Source organism: Borostomias antarcticus (genome assembly GCF_949987555.1).
Source record: "Borostomias antarcticus genome assembly, chromosome: 30".
In the NCBI taxonomy this organism is placed as follows: Eukaryota; Metazoa; Chordata; class Actinopteri; order Stomiiformes; family Stomiidae; genus Borostomias; species Borostomias antarcticus.
The window spans coordinates 3,871,690-3,889,219 of record NC_140263.1 but is presented as its reverse complement, the minus strand read 5'-3'; the positions used below and the strand labels follow the sequence as shown (position 1 = coordinate 3,889,219).

Here is a 17,530-nt window from a genome sequence, read left to right as displayed (position 1 = left end):
GGTCGGTGGTGAACTTTATAAACAGATGGTCAGTGCTGAACTTAACAGACAGTCAGTGCATAACTTTATAAACAGACAGTCAGTGCTGAACTTTATACACAGACGGTCAGTGCTGAATTTTATGTGTGTGTGTCTGTGTGTGTGTGTGTGTGTGTGTGTGTGTGTGTGTGTGTGTAGTAAGGTGATGTGTTCCCATCCCTGGTCTTCTGATGTGGTGTGTGTGTGTGTGTGTCTGTGTGTGTGTGTGTGTGTGTGTGTGTGTGTAGTAAGGTGATGTGTTTCCATCCCTGGTCTTCTGATGTGGTGTGTGTGTGTCTGTGTGTGTGTGCGTGTGTGCGTGTGTGTGTGTAGTAAGGTGGTGTGTTTCCACCCCTGGTCTGACATCACGCTGCCCCTCATGCAGCAGGCAGAGATCGTCAAGGTGATCGACAAGTGGGCACAGCTGGTGAAGGATCTAGGCTCCACCTACCCATGGGTTCAGGTACGGGATTGGTCAGGTCTTGCCCAATCGTATCCCTGCCTTTTAGGCAACTTTAGTTTGTAACATTCACAAGCTTGCGATTACAGGCTAAAGTTCGCAAGCTCCTCTTCGTGTTTCAGATAGCTGTGTGTGTGTGTGTGTGTCTGTGTGTGTGTGTGTGTGTGTGTGTGTGTGACACATCTGTTCGCCTGTGTTTCAGATATTTGAGAATAAAGGAGCCATCATGGGCTGTTCCAACCCCCACCCCCACTGCCAGGTAGAACACACACTCTCTCACTCTCTCTCTCTCTCTCTCTCACACACACACACACACACACACACACACACACACACACACACACACACACACACACACACACACACACACACACACACACCTGTCCCAGGCCCTAATATCTAGAGTATACTGGCCAATTACAGTCTGTTGTGACCTTTGAGGGGTGTCAACCAGGAGAGTTCTCGGAATGGAATTATTCCTCTCTCCCTTACTCTCTACCTCCTTCCTTCCCTCCCAGCCTCCCTCTCTCCCCCTCCCCAGCCTCCCTCTCTCCCCTCCCAGCCCCCCCCCCCCCCAGCCTCCCTCTCTCCTTCCCTCCTAGCCTCCCTCCCTCCTTCCCTCCCAGCCTCCCTCCCTCTCCCCCCCTAGCCTCCCTCCCTCTCTCCTTCCCTCCCAGCCTCCCTCCCTCTCCCCCCCCAGCCTCCCTCCCTCCCTCTCTCCCCCAAGCCTCCCCCTCCCCCCCAGCCTCCCTCCCTCCTTCCCTCCCAGCCTCCCTCTCCCCCACCAGCCTCCCTCCCTCTCCCCCCCCCCCAGCCTCCCCCCCCCCCCAGCCTCCCTCCCTCCTTCCCTCCCAGCCTCCCTCTCCCCCCCCCAGCCTCCCTCCCCCCCCCCCCCCAGCCTCCCTCCCTCTCTCCCCCCAGCCTCCCTCCCCCCAGCCTCTCTCCCTCTCCCCCCCCAGCCTCCCTCCCTTTCCCCTCCCCATTCTCCCTCCCTCCCAGCCTCCCTCTCTCCCCCCCCCAGCCCCCCCCCCCCTAGCCTCCCTCCCTCCCCCCCCAGCCTCCCTCCCTCCCAGCCTCCCTCTCTCCCCCCCCCAGCCTCCCCCCCCCCCCCTAGCCTCCCTCCCTCCTTCCCTCCCAGCCTCCCTCTCTCCTTCCCTCCTAGCCTCCCTCCCTCTCTCCTTCCCTCCTAGCCTCCCTCCCTCTCCCCCCCTAGCCTCCCTCCCTCTCTCCTTCCCTCCCAGCCTCCCTCCCTCCCTGACCATGTGGAAGACATTTTAATAAGTCATCTTTCACTATGTTATATTTGATCTACTCTGTACACTCCAATTATGGAGTGGAGAGATATGACAGAGATGTGTCTATATTACTATGACTCCCCCCTCCTCTACTCTCTCTCTCTATCTCTCTCTTTCTCTCTCTTCAATTCAAAGGGCTTTATTGGCATGCGATACATGTTTACATTGCCAAAGCAAACATCACCAAAGGTTTCTCTCACATCTCTCTCTCTGTGACATCCTGGGTCTTTGACTGTATCATCAGAGAGAGGGGGTGATGGGAGGGGGGATGAGGGGAGAGAAGAGAGGAGGGCAGCGGAGGTGAGATGGAATAGAAAAGGGGGTAGGTTCGAGGTTGTGTTCAGATCTTCCGAGAGGAGTGGAGGGTCCTGAGGAGCTAGTATATGCCTTTTTGATATTCACATACAGTAAGTCCAAAGCTTTATTTTCTCAGGTGGGGAATTTAACAAACAGGTTGGTAGAGAGGCATGGTTGAAGTCGCACTGGGATGTTTTGTCTGATAGATAGCTCTTTATTTATCCCTGTCGGGAAATTTCTGTTTCACAGCAGATTAAGGTTAATAACGTGAAGAATAAGAATACATAATAAATAGGGGATAACTAGGATGGACACAATATACAAATAACTAACAAAATACTGCTACTCACACAGTATATTAAAAACAGTTAGTACAGTAAATGGTAAATGGACTGCATTTATATAGCGCCTTTCCACCTTAGCGGCACTCAAAGCGCTTTACAATGGCCTCTCATTCACCCATTCACACACCAATGGCGGCAGCTGCCATGCGAGGCGCTAACCTGCTCATTGGGAGCAATGTGGGGTTAGGTGTCTTGCTCAGGGACACTTCGACATGTGGACAGTCGGAGCTGGGATTTGAACCGCTGACCCTTCGATCACTGAACGACCCGCAGGAGGCCGCTGTGTGACTGAGTGGATGACAAGGATCCCGTGTCGGCAGAGGCCGGGGGGGGGGGGGGGTTATACCACAACAACGATGGTGTGAGAGAATTCCCGCGGCTAGTAGCTAGTATGGACCCAGGCTGACAGAGGTCTTTACAGTAGCAAGTCCAGGATTACCCTGTCTGTTGTTCACAAGCATGGCTAGACCCTTCTGCTTAGCTTAGCACTAGCCTGGTGTCTGTCCGCAATGGTTTCTGGTTGATTTATTTCTCACCCTCTCTTTCTCTCTCCCTCTCTTTATTCCTCTCTCTCTCTCTCTCTCTCTCTCTCTCTCTGAGTCTCAGGGGCCTCAGTGGTAGTGTGGTGGTGTACGGAGCCTCCACCAGGGGGCAGTAGGAGACTTCTTACCAGTCCTCCAGATGTCTCTCTCCTCTCTCTCTCTCTCTCCTCTCTCTCTCTCTTATCATGTCCCCCTCATGCAGTCTTAACAAGGCAGCTCTGTGTGAGCCACGTTCATATCTAGCCCCCTGACTATGGGAATGTGCTCTTGGTCTAATGCTACATGTTTGGGTACGAACTGGGTTCGATCCCTGGTCTAGGACCAAAACAGTGTGGTGTGCCATGTTGGCGTCAATGCTAACGCTAGGCTACGCTAAAGCTGTGCTTAAGCTTCACCAAGTAGTTAATGCTAACACTACGCTATGCTAATAACACAGTCAGCACTTGTGAGAGGGCCATCAAGAGAAGCTGCCAGTACCCCCTAGGGGGGTAAAGGGGGTTCACTGTTACCCCGAGTGGGGTGGAGGGGGTTCACTAACACCCCCAGGGGGTTGGAGGGGCTCTGTAATGGAGGGGCTCTTGCTGGGGCCCCGACGTCAGCCATTAAACTAAGTGAACCCCCCCCCCCCGCAGGCTCAGGTCTACATGCCCCCTCCCCAGCAGACTCGGGTCGACATAACCCCCCCTACCCCCCCCAGCAGGCTCAGGTCCACAGACTCCGGTCCACATGACCCCCAGGTCACGCCAGGTGGAGGAAGTTCCTCCAGAGTTGAACAGTACTGGTACACAGTGGTGAGACCAGCAGCTGTGTGCGAGCGGTCGGAAGGACAGAGAGAGCTCATAGAAGAGTTGAAAGGGAGTCAGAAGATGGCTCTAAAGAATGGGTAATGGAATTCGGCTGTGGAGGAGATAAGAGAGAGAGAAGAAGTGATATCCTAAAAGACTCTTACATCTCTCTCTACTTTTCTCTCTCTCCTTTTCTCTCCCTTTCTCTCTCTCCCCCCCCCCTTTCTCTCTCCATTTGTCTCTCTCTCTTTTTCTCCCTTTCTCTCTCTCTTCCCCTCAATTTCTCTCCCCTCTTTTCCTCCCTGTCCCCCCCCCCCCCCCCCCCACACACAATTTCCATCGTCCTCCTCTCTCTTCGACCTCGTTCATATTCATCGGGAGATGCGGGTCTCAAGGTCTATCTCATGTTTATCTCTCAAGTGTGAGTTTCGCCCTTTTATCCTGTAAAATATATTCAGAGATAAAAAAAAAGGAGTGAGGGTATTAAAAAGGCACGGAGACGATATAATATTGCAGTCTGGGAGCCTGGGAGAAAAAGCGGCGAAAACAATTCTTTCTGTTTTACGGGAGAGGGGAGAGGGGAGAGGAGAGTCCAGTACCACTCTCTCTCTACCACTCTCTCTACCACTCTCTCTATCACTTTAACTAGACAGAAGGAACGAGAGGAGCAATGAGAGAGACGGATAGAGAACGGGGGCAGAAGATAAATATATTGCGCATGATAAAGCACGCAGCCAATCAGACTCTGGCGTGCCTGTCCTGAGAAGCAGTAGGAGGATGTATGAGGACACTGAGCCTCCATACAGCCTCCTAATGGCTGGGTGAGGCTGTCAGGTGAGGCTGGGTGAGGCTGCCTGGTGTTTGTCAGGAGGCCACGCCCACTGGCAGCGAGCTCCTGACCAGCTGGACAGCCTCAAGATGCTGTTCTCAGATTAGACCCAGATTATTAGGGTTATCAGATAAGATCCAGATTAGGGTTTTTAAAGTACACCCAGATTAGGATTCTCAGATTACACCCAGATTAGGGTTCTGAGATTAGACCCCAGATTATTAGGATTGTCAGATTAGATCCAGATTATTAGGGTTCTCAAGAAGGTCACAGCCACCTCTGATTGAATGTTCAGACAAGGCTCATGGCTGTGTGTGTGTGTGTGTGTGTCTGTGTGTGTGTGTGCACGTTTATACATGTACTGTATGTGTGCGTGTGTGGTGTGTATGTGTGGTGTGCGTGTGCACACATGTCTGTGTGTGAGTGTGTGTGTGTGTGTGTGTGTGTGTGTCAGCTGTCACAGGGAGAAGAGTGCGTTTCCTCTGGCCTCAGACAAGCGGCAGGTCTCCGTCTCGTTACGTCTGGAGCTCTGCCCTCTGCCTGGCAGGCTCGGCTAACGGCCGGTTCACGGTCCAGACATGGCCTAATCGGGCCAGACTGGGGCCCGTCCGGACATGTCCAGACCTAGACCGGACTCTGCTAGGGCATGTCCGCGCCAAGGTCGATTTCCGCGGCTGCGTGTACCTAGCGTGCCGGTGTGTGGCACCGGAAAAACCCGCTGCTTGCGTGAATTAATGACTCTAACAGCGGCGTTAAGCTCATAAACTAAAGCCCTCCGCTGGGAATCGCCATGCTGTGATGAGCCAGAGATCAAAAGTAATTGTTTACTGATGTATGTCAATCTTCAATCAATCAATCAATCAAAGCTTTATTTGTATAGCGCATTTCATACCCAGAGGCAACACAATGCGCTTTACAGAGAACAAGGGAGGTGGGCATACGACCCACTCTCTACATATTCCAGAGGGAAACAAAAAAACAGTAATCACCCGGGGGCCAGATAAGTGAGCTGTAAAAATTGTTCCCTGACCCCTCTCAACAAGGCGATCGAGCAAGCTCCTGGAGTATGTTTGTCTACCGGCTAAGAACATTTATAAAGCAATACATTGCATTAAATTACATTTCAGAGTGAGAGAGGCTAAAAGCATTTTTGATCTGTAACTCTTTGCAGAGAAAGAAAACGACATGTAAATATGTATGCCTTGGGTATGCGTTCGTTCGACTGGACTACTAAAAGATAAATGACAACGTACAGTATGCTGCCTGTACTTCTGGACTACGAGTTGGCCTTAACAAACAGCTGACTGGCGATCAATTCAACTCACGGAATACTGAGGGCCAGCCAGAATACTGAGGGCCAGACAGAATACTGAGGGCCAAACAGAATACTGAGGGCCAGCCAGAATACTGAGGGCCAGCCAGAATACTGAGGGCCAGACGGAATACTGAGGGCCAGACAGAATACTGAGGGCCAGACAGAATACTGAGGGCCAGACGGAATACTGAGGGCCAGACAGAATACTGAGGGCCAGACAGAATACTGAGGGCCAGACAGAATACTGAGGGCCAGACAGAATACTGAGGGCCAGACAGAATATTGAGGGCCAGACAGAATACTGAGGGCCAGACAGAATACTGAGGGCCAGACAGAATACTGAGGGCCAGACAGAATACTGAGGGCCAGACAGAATACTGAGGGCCAGACAGAATACTGAGGGCCAGGCAGAATACTGAGGGCCAGACAGAATACTGAGGGCCAGCCAGAATACTGAGGGCCAGACGGAATACTGAGGGCCAGACAGAATACTGAGGGCCAGACAGAATACTGAGGGCCAGCCAGAATACTGAGGGCCAGACAGAATAGTGTGGACCAGGGACCAGCCACCTCCTGCTGGCTGCCTTCCAGCTCAGAGCTCCACTACTCACACCCTTCAGAGGCCCCCGGGGCTTTCCAGCCTGCTTGCTCTGGAGTAATCACACCAGCTCCATCATCGTGAAGAGCAGATCCCGCTCGCTCAGCGCACCGAGGAAGCTACATCGAGGGCACCTGAAGCTTTTTTTGCAATGCGATTAGACCCCGGGCCCCGTGGGGCTCTTACCACTGAGCCGAACCACGGAAAGCAAGGAAGATGAGCCTCTGTTCTCTTTTGTTCTCTGTCCTCTCTTGTCTCTCTTTCTCTGATCTCTCCCATCGCCTCTCCAACTGTCTCTCTCTCCCTCCCCCCCCCCAACCCCCCACGCACACACCTTTCTACCAGGCGGTACACGCTCGTTCAGACGGAGGATGAGAGAGCATCCCGGGAGCTAATTAATTGAATTTGCAGCCAGATGCGGGAATATTCAGGACATGTTTGAATTCTGATGAAGTGGGACTAAATGTTTAATGCACAAGCACAGCTTTCTGTTGCCGTCCATAATTCATATTCTCCTCAGAGATGACTTCAATCCGCACAGGGATCCCGATGGTCCTCGACTTTAATCACACACACACGCGGGCCAAGCACACACAGGACACGCACACACACACCCCACGCACAGAGATGGCTGCTCCAGAGATACCTGCCCTAGAGATAGCTGCCCCAGAGATAGCTGTACCAGAGATAGCTTCAACAGATACAGATACAGTCAGCCAAACTTCAATACTTGCCCCTACCACGTGGTCAGAGCAACAATAACAGTGGCAGCAGCGGTAAAATAATATTACAACCCGCAACCACAAGGGGCAGTAGAGCACTGCTACAGGGGCAGTAAACTGCTACAGGGTCAGTAGGATACTAGGCTTCTCTGATAATCTGGTTGCCGTTGCTTATAATGTATACTATTTTTCTGTTTGACCGGTCTGAATTGCAAACTGCTTTTTTGGATTAGCTACAGCAGAGACAGTAGCCGACTTAAAATTGGTTATTTGAGGGACTATCATTTTACCAGCTGATCGGAATTCATTCATTCTTTAAATTCAAACCCGGAAACTCATAAATCTCTCATTTTCAACGATGCAGTCAGAGTAATGACGTTAAATATACAATCAATAAATAGCACTAAACTAGTGAGGACTATTTCATTTCAACGTATTTACCAACGCATGATACATTTATTCGATTCAAGGCACAAGTTCTGTATCAACTTTCTCAAAAGTGCTAGTTTTGTCAACGTTTTGATCTGAACCATTGTATATGATCATAAGTAACCTTAAACCAGGGCTGAACATGATTTTTCCCTTTACTACTCCTTTAAGTTTCGGAGCGCAATGTCGCGAGTGGAGATGCGATTAGTTTGTTTTGGCCACATGTCAGACTTTGTCCGTTTTTGTCCGTTGGCTTCGGAATCTTGGAGCTCAACATTCCAAAGCTCTGAAGCCATCTGAGAGGGAAGATGAGTCCAGATGATCTCAGACCATCTGTGTGGCCCGGGCGTTAAGGCTGACAGGACAAGTCTCTCTGGTGCCTGGTTGTTTGCCCCCTTCCTTCCGGCTTTCGTTCAGAGCAGACGCTTTTGCACCCCCCCCCCCCCCCCCCTCTCTCATTACAGTACAGTGCTGTCAGGTAACTGCCTCGTACTGTATTTTGTAACTGCCTTGTAATGTATTTTGTATGTCGTAATTGCCTTGTATTTTGTATGTATTGTATTTTGTATGTCGCTCTTTCTTCCCTTTTTATGTGTTATTTGTATTGTAAAGCGCTTTGTGCATTCGTGCTGTGAAAAGCGCTATATAAATAAAACTTACTTACTTACTTACTTACTTTTAATAAGTGCTTCGTAAGCTATCCTTGTATTGGGCTCAGCTGCCTGGTGTTACCTTAGCCAGGTGAACCAAAGGGCCAGGTCAGCTTGCAGATCACCCAACCACGTCTGCTACCTTGGCTACACTGATTGAGGAGCAGAGCAGCAGGGTTAGTTCCTCACAAGACTAATGTCAGCTTTGTGTCAGCAGAAATGTGTCAGGCTGGAAGAATGTAGTAGTGAGTTGCAGTAAAAGCAAGCTGTGTGTGTTTATGTGTGTGTGTGTGTGTGTGCGCACGTATGGGGAGTGATTTGTGCCACGTATTTGCTAACTGATTTGCGATACATCCAGCCTAGTCTAGTTATTTTATGTAGCTTTCTAGAGATACTGCCCCCCAAATCAACTTATTTGTTTGACGTTTCTGTCGAACCCTGTAGCTAGCTAGCTAGTTATTTAGCTAACGTTAGCCTTTAGAAAAACGGAGCTAGAAAAAATTAGGCGGGTATTTGATAAACTGACCATCTATTCAGAATCTATATGTTTCTCGCCTGAAAACATATTTGACATAGTAACAGTTGTACAGACACAATTACAACAGAACTGGTTACTAGCAGAATATAACTCGCTAGTCTAGTGGCCAGCTAGCTAAACTCGCCTCACGTTGCAGACGGACGTACGTTCGTTGGTCATTAAGCTTGCGTTAGCTTCGCTTTCCCACGCGCGCTGCTCACTTGCGGTAGGTTTGCTTTTCACCCACGTACGTCCTGACTCACGGACCTCAGTCATGTTGGGCGACACAGTTAACCTCTCGTTGCTACAAACAAACGCGAGCTACGCGACCCATGCACAAGTTTCTGACTCAGTCACGCCGCCGCCTCTAGGCCATAACGTCCCATGTCTCGTCAGTTCTCCTATCAAGTACAATCGGATGGATTTTGCTCACGTACGTGGCGTACGTTGTTCTGCTCAGTTAGCAGCTCAGTTCGCTCCGTGCGGTAAGAGATGGCACAAAGCACCCCACATACACGTGTATGTGTGTGTGTGTGCATGCATGCACGTGTGTGTGTGTGTATGTGCGTGTGTTCGTGCATGTGTGTGTATGTGCGTGTGTTCGTGCATGTGTGTGTATGTGCGTGTGTTCGTGCATGTGTGTGTGTGTGCATGCATGCGTGCACGTGTGTGTGTGTATGTGCGTGTGTTCGTGCATGTGGGTGTGTGTGCATGCGTGCACGTGTGTGTGTATGTGCGTGTGTTCATGCATGTGTGTGTGTGTGTATGTGCGTGTGTTCGTGCATGTGTGTATGTGTGTGTGTTCGTGTGTGTGTGTGTGTGTGTGTGTGTGTAAGTGAGTGAGAGAGAGACGTTCCAGGGACAGGCTTCAGGTGTGTGTAGACACGGCTTTGTCAGGCTGAGATGCCTGGAGAGGTGAACTCTGGGTAACGCGGTCTTTCCGCTCTAATCTGTCTCGGTGATTCTGGCCCTGCTCCTCCGCTAGCAGCAACAACACACAGCGACGGCGCGCCGCTCTCTCCCAGATGCCTGCTGGGAGAAATAGGACACATTTTATTTCCAGCTTGTAAAAAAGGACCTTGATTCCTCCAAGTGCTATATGAGTTTTATGGTGCGTAAAACTGGGTCAGGAGAAAGGCTTTGTTGAAGTTTTCTAAATTGAGCTGAGTATCGCATCACTGGACGGTCTTTACTTATAAAATGATATTTTATTTGGTCTCTTTTTTTTATACTCTTTGGTCAAACTATTTTGACCTTTGCCGCTGGCTCCTATTGATTATGATCAGAGTTGAACTATTAGTCCCATCTACCTCCTTCCCTCTGTCCTTCCATCCCTCCTTTACTCCCTTCTCCCTCGCTTACCGCCTCTCTCCTTCCTTCCTTCCTTCCTTCCTCCCTCCTTCCTCTTCTTTCTCTAGGGTGGTTTTATTGCAGGACTAGGCAGGCTCAGGACCCTGAGGTGGAGGGGGGAGAGGAGAAGAGAGGGGAGGAGAGGATTTAGTGGGCCTTCTGAGGATGGTTTTATGTGGCATGAAGAGGTTCTCGTTAAAGCTGATCCTTCTGATGAGAACATGGCGGAAGTCTACAGTTATTGGCTTTCTGTCATGTTATACACACACATGCACGCGCGCGCACACACACATACTGTACTGTACACACGCACACACAGCTAGGGAGGAGGAGAGGGGAAGGAGGGGGTGAAGGAACAGGCAGACGTTTTGCGTGTCACAATATCAGGAAGTCAACAAACACTTCGCCCAGAGAAACGAAATCTACCTGCACATACAAGAAAGAAGAGCGGTATTTACCTGCATTGAAGCCATCCTTCCAGAAAGTAGCTACAATCTTCCAATCCAGTCTGCGCCACACGTGTTTGCTATCATTTATCCCCCCATCATTACATCGAGTGAGTGCGGGATTGTGGGAAGTGTGGTTCTTAAAACGCCGTGCCGATTTGATCACGACCAGAGGGGCTGCCAAAGTGCCGAGTTACCTCATGTAGCTTTAAAATTAGGAGTGACATCGCCATTTTTTTTTTGGCAGTTGGTCCTAAATCAGCGAGTTTAGCATTAAAATGTTTTGTGAATACCTGTCCTGGACACCTCGTTGGTTGGCTTCAGTGTCCATCTCGTTCTGCAGGGAATTCGGTTCGAGGAACGAGGCTATTGAGAAAACCATCAAAACCTGTTCAGCTGTAATCGTTGCTGACATCATGTTCTCCATTCAGAGGCGTGGTGGAGACCTGGCGTCCTGCTGATCTGCCTGGCAACAGCCGTCAGGGGTCTACAGACCCGTATATCATATTATGATCGACATCAAACTGTTTCTGCCCAGATCCGACATTTCACTTTTCTCAGCGATCCCATATTATGGGATGGCTGTCGTTACTGCCAAGAGACCGATCCTCTCTGCTGGCTGAGTGAAGAGGGACGGGGGAGTTCTTTTCCATCTTGTCCTCTCTCTCTCTCTCTCTCTCTCTCTCTCTCTCTCTGTCTCGCTCTCTCTCTCTCTCTCTCTCTCTCTCATCGAAGCTCTCCAGTGAAATCAGGCCAGCTATGCTCTTGGCCAGAGGTTCATTTTCTCCTCGTCTCCTCCCTGCTCACCTCCTCCTCTCTCCTCCCTGCTTGTTTACTTTCCCCAGCCGTCTCTCGTACATCTCTCTTTCTTCTCTCTCTCACCATAACTTCCTCTTCCTGTGGTGTCATAAGCGTGGGCCAGTAACTTCCTCTTCCTGTGATGTCATAGGCATGGGTCAGTAACTTCCTCTTCCTGTGATGTCATAGGTGTGGGCCAGTAACTTCCTGCCTAACGAGCCGGCGCTGGCTGACCGCTGTCAGAGAGAGTTTCTACGGCAACACGGAGAACCGTTACTGCTGCAGTACGCCAGACAGGAGGCCGAGAGACAGGTACACACACACACACACACACACACACACACACACACACAGAATTTAGCATGTATATCCTCGCAGGATCCCTTAACTTAACCGTAGCCATAAAATGTAAACCTAACCCTAAACATAACCTTTGACCCCTACATCTAACCTTAACCCTACAACCCCAGAAAACCCCTAAAACTCAACCTAGCCCTAATCCTACCCATAACCGTAATTGTAACCCAAGCCCTAAACCCTAAGCTTTGACCCTAAAATGAACCCTAACCTTATGGGTCCAGCAAAATGGCCCCACAAGGACATTTTTAGGGGCCGGGCAGCCTCAGGTCCCAGTCCCGCTTGTATTTTTCAATTTTCTGAATCTTCCTAGGAAGTATGACTTCCCATGCATGAAAAATTACCAGACTTATGCCAGAAGTCCCCAACTGGCATTGTGGGCCAATAGTCCTGATGGTGGAACTACAGCAGCAGTCTAAAGTTTAAAACTTTAAAAAATCATAACAAATCAGCCGTACGTGCTGTCACTTTGCAAACGGCACCAAAATGTAGGCCTAAGTGAATAGAAACTTCTATTTATTCATTCATTCATAACCTTTATTTTGTTTCTTGGGAATACAATTGAGGGGCAGGCCCCCATTTTCAATGTAGCCGAGATTACAAAACAAGCAGCAACAATAAAAACAAACAATAAGATCATATAACATCATAAATAACAATCTACTTTAAAATTAAACACAAAAAACAGTACAGATAAAGAATATGAAATAGAACAATTTAATGTAATCTCACATGGCAGGTAACTCAACACATGTTCATGCCCATGGGGATGCAGAAAGGCATACTCAGCCATTGTGCTGTGTGACATGATTTTTTAATGATATTTTTTAAATGTGTAGCCGTTACTGTTTCTTCATCTTGTTTGCATCTCTTCATCTGACATTTCAACCAGTCCCATCTGGGTTCAAAGTCAATGAGTCAATGATCAATGAATCAGTCAATGAATCCGTGCTCATTCCAGAATCCCACAACTCATTCACGTCACAGTTTATAGACCTACTAATATGTTCATGCTGGATTCCTGTGTAAATATCTAGCTGTGACATTTATTTTATTTTTTTGGTCAAACTGCCAGCTTCTCACTTAGCTCAACAAGAACATGACCTTCCCTCGGTGTCTTTGTGAGTTCAAGCCCCGGTTGATGCAGAATAAACATGCTAATACCTACTCAGGCATCGTACTGTTTGGATTTTAATTTTTTAAATAATTAATCTTCCTCCTCAAAATGCCCCGCCTTGATCCAGTGCTGCACAGCAGCTGTGATTTTTCTTGATTCACTATCTTTGTGGGGACATCCGGGCCCCACAAAGATAGTTTTCCAAGAACATAAATACACACACACACGACATCCGGTCCCCACAAAGGTAGTTTTCCAAGAACATAAATACACACACACACGACATCCGGGCCCCACAAAGGTAGTTTTCCAAGAACATAAACACACACGCATACACTCTCTTAGCTGCCCATCGTGTTCGATGATGACGCTTGCTCTGGGAAGGGGGTGGGGGGTTCAGCGACGTTGCCGCTGGTGCCACTTGTTGTGGCTGTCGAGGCCGATGCGTCACCCGCACATCCGTCCACAGATGGAGCTGGGTAACCCGGACGCCAGGGGAATACCGGCCGCCATCTGGTGTCGCTGTGCGCGCCACTTGGACCGCCTCGGAAACCGCTCTGGCACATGTGACCTGCCAGGTTGATCTGAGTGCCAGAGTTTCAAACTGTGTGTGGTTGATGTTTGAGCGCTTCAGGAAGTCCTTGGTGTAGTCCTTGTAGCACCTCTTTTTTCCTCCTGCGGCGTGCTTTGCATTACTTAGTTGGCCGTAGAGGACTTGGCGGTGGTCAGGCAAAGTGTTTTTTGCTGCCAGTGTCGCTGTTGCTCTGACCATGTGGTAGGGCGAAATATTGAAGTTAAGCTGACTGTACCAGCGGGGCAAAGCGGTACAACACCAGCAATGCTGTCTCTAGCTCTAGTAGGTTGATTTAACACCATTCCCTGGTGGCCCATAAACCACCTATGGCCTGGGACAGACATGTACCACCCCAAACGTATAGAGAAGCGTTCATGAAAACCGCGACGTGAGCCGACACCCTGCCTATTGGGACGCCGTGCGCCATCACGCGCCGGTGTCTACCAATAGCTGAGGTCCGCTTCCGATGACCTCGGCACCAGCAGGAGGCGCCGTCTGTGTCTCGCAGGATCTAGACAGAGCCGTGAGAACCACCTCTGGAGTCAGCAGACCCAGTGATACAGTACCATCGTGTGAGCTGCCGCCATGAGACCCAGAAGACGCATGACACACCCACCCACACACACACACACACACACACACACACATACACACACACACACACACACACACACATACACACACACACACACACACACACACACACACACACACACATAAGCACATCCACATGCCACACACACAGACACAAACAGACAGACAGACAGACAGGCACGCAGACAGACAGACATGCAGACAGACAGGCACGCAGACAGACAGACATGCAGACAGACAGGCACGCAGACAGACAAACAGACAGGCACACAGACAGACAGGCACGCAGACAGACAGACAGGCACGCAGACAGACAGACAGACAGGCACGCAGACAGACAGACAGGCATTCAGACAGACAGACATGCAGACAGACAGGCACGCAGACAGACAGACAGGCACGCAGACAGACAGACAGACAGGCACGCATACAGACAGACATGCAGACAGACAGGCACGCAGACAGACAGACAGGCACGCAGACAGACAGACAGGCACGCAGACAGACAGACAGGCACGCAGACAGACAGACATGCAGACAGACAGGCACGCAGACAGACAGGCACGCAGACAGACAGACAGACATGCAGACAGACAGGCACGCAGGCAGACAGACATGCAGACAGACAGGCACGCAGACAGACAGACAGGCACGCAGACAGACAGGCATGCAGACAGACATATGTAGTACTCTCAGAAAGCTATACGCTTTTGATATTTTTATATTATTTTATTCAAACTAATAATTTAATTCTACATAAACTGTAAGACATTTAGTTGATATAAGGTATGGAGAGGGGAGCCAATGACGTTAGGTTTAGCAGGTCAGATGGTTTAGTGCCCGGTTTCCTCTAGAGGGCGCACGCGCGTTTCCTTTAGAGCAGATTTGGGAAGAAAGAAGCTGGTCCCGTCTCTTCATCCTCTGTCTTTTCTTTAATATTTTCCAGGTTAGTAAAACGTGACAAGCACTTAAAACCAACTTCCAAGGTTATTATATGAATGTAGAATACATTTGAGGGATGTGATATGTTGTTGTGAATGTTGTGAAGTGTTATTTTGAAGAGAATTGTGCCTCGTGGCCGTCCTGTATTTTCGTTGCTAGCTAGCCAGCTACAAAACGGCACCCCAACAACTGGTGAAAGTGAGAGTGGTTTTCCTGATTACACTTGACCGATCTTTTGTACTATTAGTGTGTGAGTTTATTGAGTGATGAAAGTCTCATTTTGAGACTACAGTTCAAAGTGTATTATATTGATAGCTCCCAGTGTTATGTGCTGATAATTTGGAAAAGCCAATTTAGAATATTTTGAGTGAGTAACTCAGCTACAGTAGAGAAGTACTGTATTATTGATTGATATCAGAATAGGTAGGCCCTTGACTACTGTATTTGTGTTTATTGAGTATGTGAAGAGTATTGAAGTATGAGTATGTGAAGACGATGTGTGAATGTATTATTTTCATCTAAATGTTTATTTGTTTGAGACTACATGGAATGTGGATCCTAGAACCAGCATGAATGTTGAGAATTTAGTATTGAGATTGATGGACAATAACCACTAGCACTAGGGACATTTTTGAATAAGGATGATTTGTATTGAATAATTGTGTAAATAAATACGAGAGCAGATTTGGGAAGAAAGAAGCTGGTCCCGTCTCTTCATCCTCTGTCTTTTCTTTAATATTTTCCAGTGGGATTGAAGAGCACGGGCACACTAATATTGTTACCACCGTACTATCGCCTCGTGCGGGTAACAAAATTTGGGGGCTCGTTCCGGGATCCGTCCTCGTCACAAGCATCAGAGCGACGGGTCCAGTGATTCCAGAACCACGTGACAAGGTGGGGAAGCGTACTGCAGACCAGGAGTCAGCCAGTGAGCGTCCGTCGAGGGAAATCTAGGTCAAGAGTCTTCGCCTCGCTACGGAGCTGCACAGCCGATCCGGGGGTCAAAGTACATCCGTCATCAGGAGCCGCAGGTTCATCAGACTAACAAACACACTACAAGGACTACAGCTACACACACACACACCATGTCTACGACACGCAAAGAGCTGGTGTGGAACATTAAAAGGAACTTGTTCAGAATCTCGAACATTAACATCTACAACGTTGCAAGGGACCTGGCAACCGACAGTGAAGACCAAGCCAAGCTGAGCCCAAGCGATGAGGAAGGCTGCACAGACTTTGTGGTTGCCTACATGCAGTCTGAGAAATTGCTCAAAAGTGAAGATGAAGGTATGGCTCAGTTGTTGATGTTGAATGATGTGGTGAATAGAGTGATTGTTTCTGTTGATTTGTCACCTAATGGGACATGTGATGATGTTGTACATGTTAGTCCTACTAGTCCATCCACGGTGGGCCCAGAGCATGTAACCCAATCACACTCTGAACAAAACACAATCACACAACCACATCCCCACTCCCAGCCACATGTCCACACAACTTCACAGTCAGTGGAGGAGCTGAGAAGAATGTATGTACAGCTGGGTGAGCAACTGAGACTGTGTGAAGCCACTACGGCCCTGCCAGCCACTTTAAACAGCCAGCAAGGTGAGTCGCTGTCGCCCACAATGCCGACCCCAAGGATACCAGAGAGAGTGGTTCCGCTAAAGGACCTCCACTATCTTCCCCGGAGGGAATTTAAAGTACATGGGGGCCAAATCGGGGACCAGAGTTCTGAAATAGGCTATAACAGCATCAGTAAGCAAATGGATGAGGGAGTCAGAGAGGGCTTTGGAGAGGCAGAAGTGGTCCGGGGTGTGTTAAGAGTGATCAAACCAGGAACCTTTAGGGACATGCTCGTAAATAAAGACGAAATGACAGTCTCTGAACTTAAGGGCTTCCTCCGATCTCACCTTGGTGAAAAAGCAAGCACAGAGATGTTTCAGGAGTTGATGTGTGCTAGACAGCTCGAACAAGAGTCACCCCAGCAGTTCCTGTACCGCATGATTGGCCTCAAACAGAAACTCCTTTTCCAGTCAAAGCAGGTTAATACTGACATCTCCTATGATCCTAAGACCATTCAAGAGGTTTTTCTCCACAGTATCTATCAGGGCCTGGGGCCAAAGCACACTGATATCCGACAGAGACTGAGACCTCTCCTCTGGGACGGTCAGCTCACTGATGAGGAAATCGTTGGCCAGGTAATGAAGATGATTAATGAGGAGAATGAGCACCAGCGCAGAATCGGCCAGCCCCCTCGTCAGTCAAAGGTAACACACGCACATGCCGCAAAGGTGGACACAGGTGACTGGCCAACCAATGACAAACAAAAGGGTGGAGCCACAGACAGTAATAACATGACCATCCAACAGCTCAGTACTCAGGTTGAGACCCTGACACGTATGATGACCACACTGCTGGAGAAACAGATGGGAAACGGCCAGGCGGCGTATCAACAGACCTCCCCAGCTCAAGTGTCGCCACACCCCCAGCCCTACCACACTTCTCAGCCACCTCCTAACCGATATCCCCAACCCCCACTGAGACAAGAGAG

General features: G+C 49.3%; 1 protein-coding gene across 1 annotated transcript in view; it reads left to right on the top strand.

Annotated features, from left to right (window-relative positions):
* galt (galactose-1-phosphate uridylyltransferase) overlaps positions 1-17,530 on the top strand; it is a gene marked incomplete at both ends in the record, with an annotated part of 52,855 nt that overhangs the window by 5,979 nt on the left and 29,346 nt on the right. The window contains 3 exons of the mRNA XM_084460145.1: positions 352-481; positions 681-737; positions 11,585-11,707. Coding sequence (XP_084316271.1) covers positions 352-481; positions 681-737; positions 11,585-11,707 — 310 coding nt within the window. The remainder of the gene's footprint in view (positions 1-351; positions 482-680; positions 738-11,584; positions 11,708-17,530) is intronic.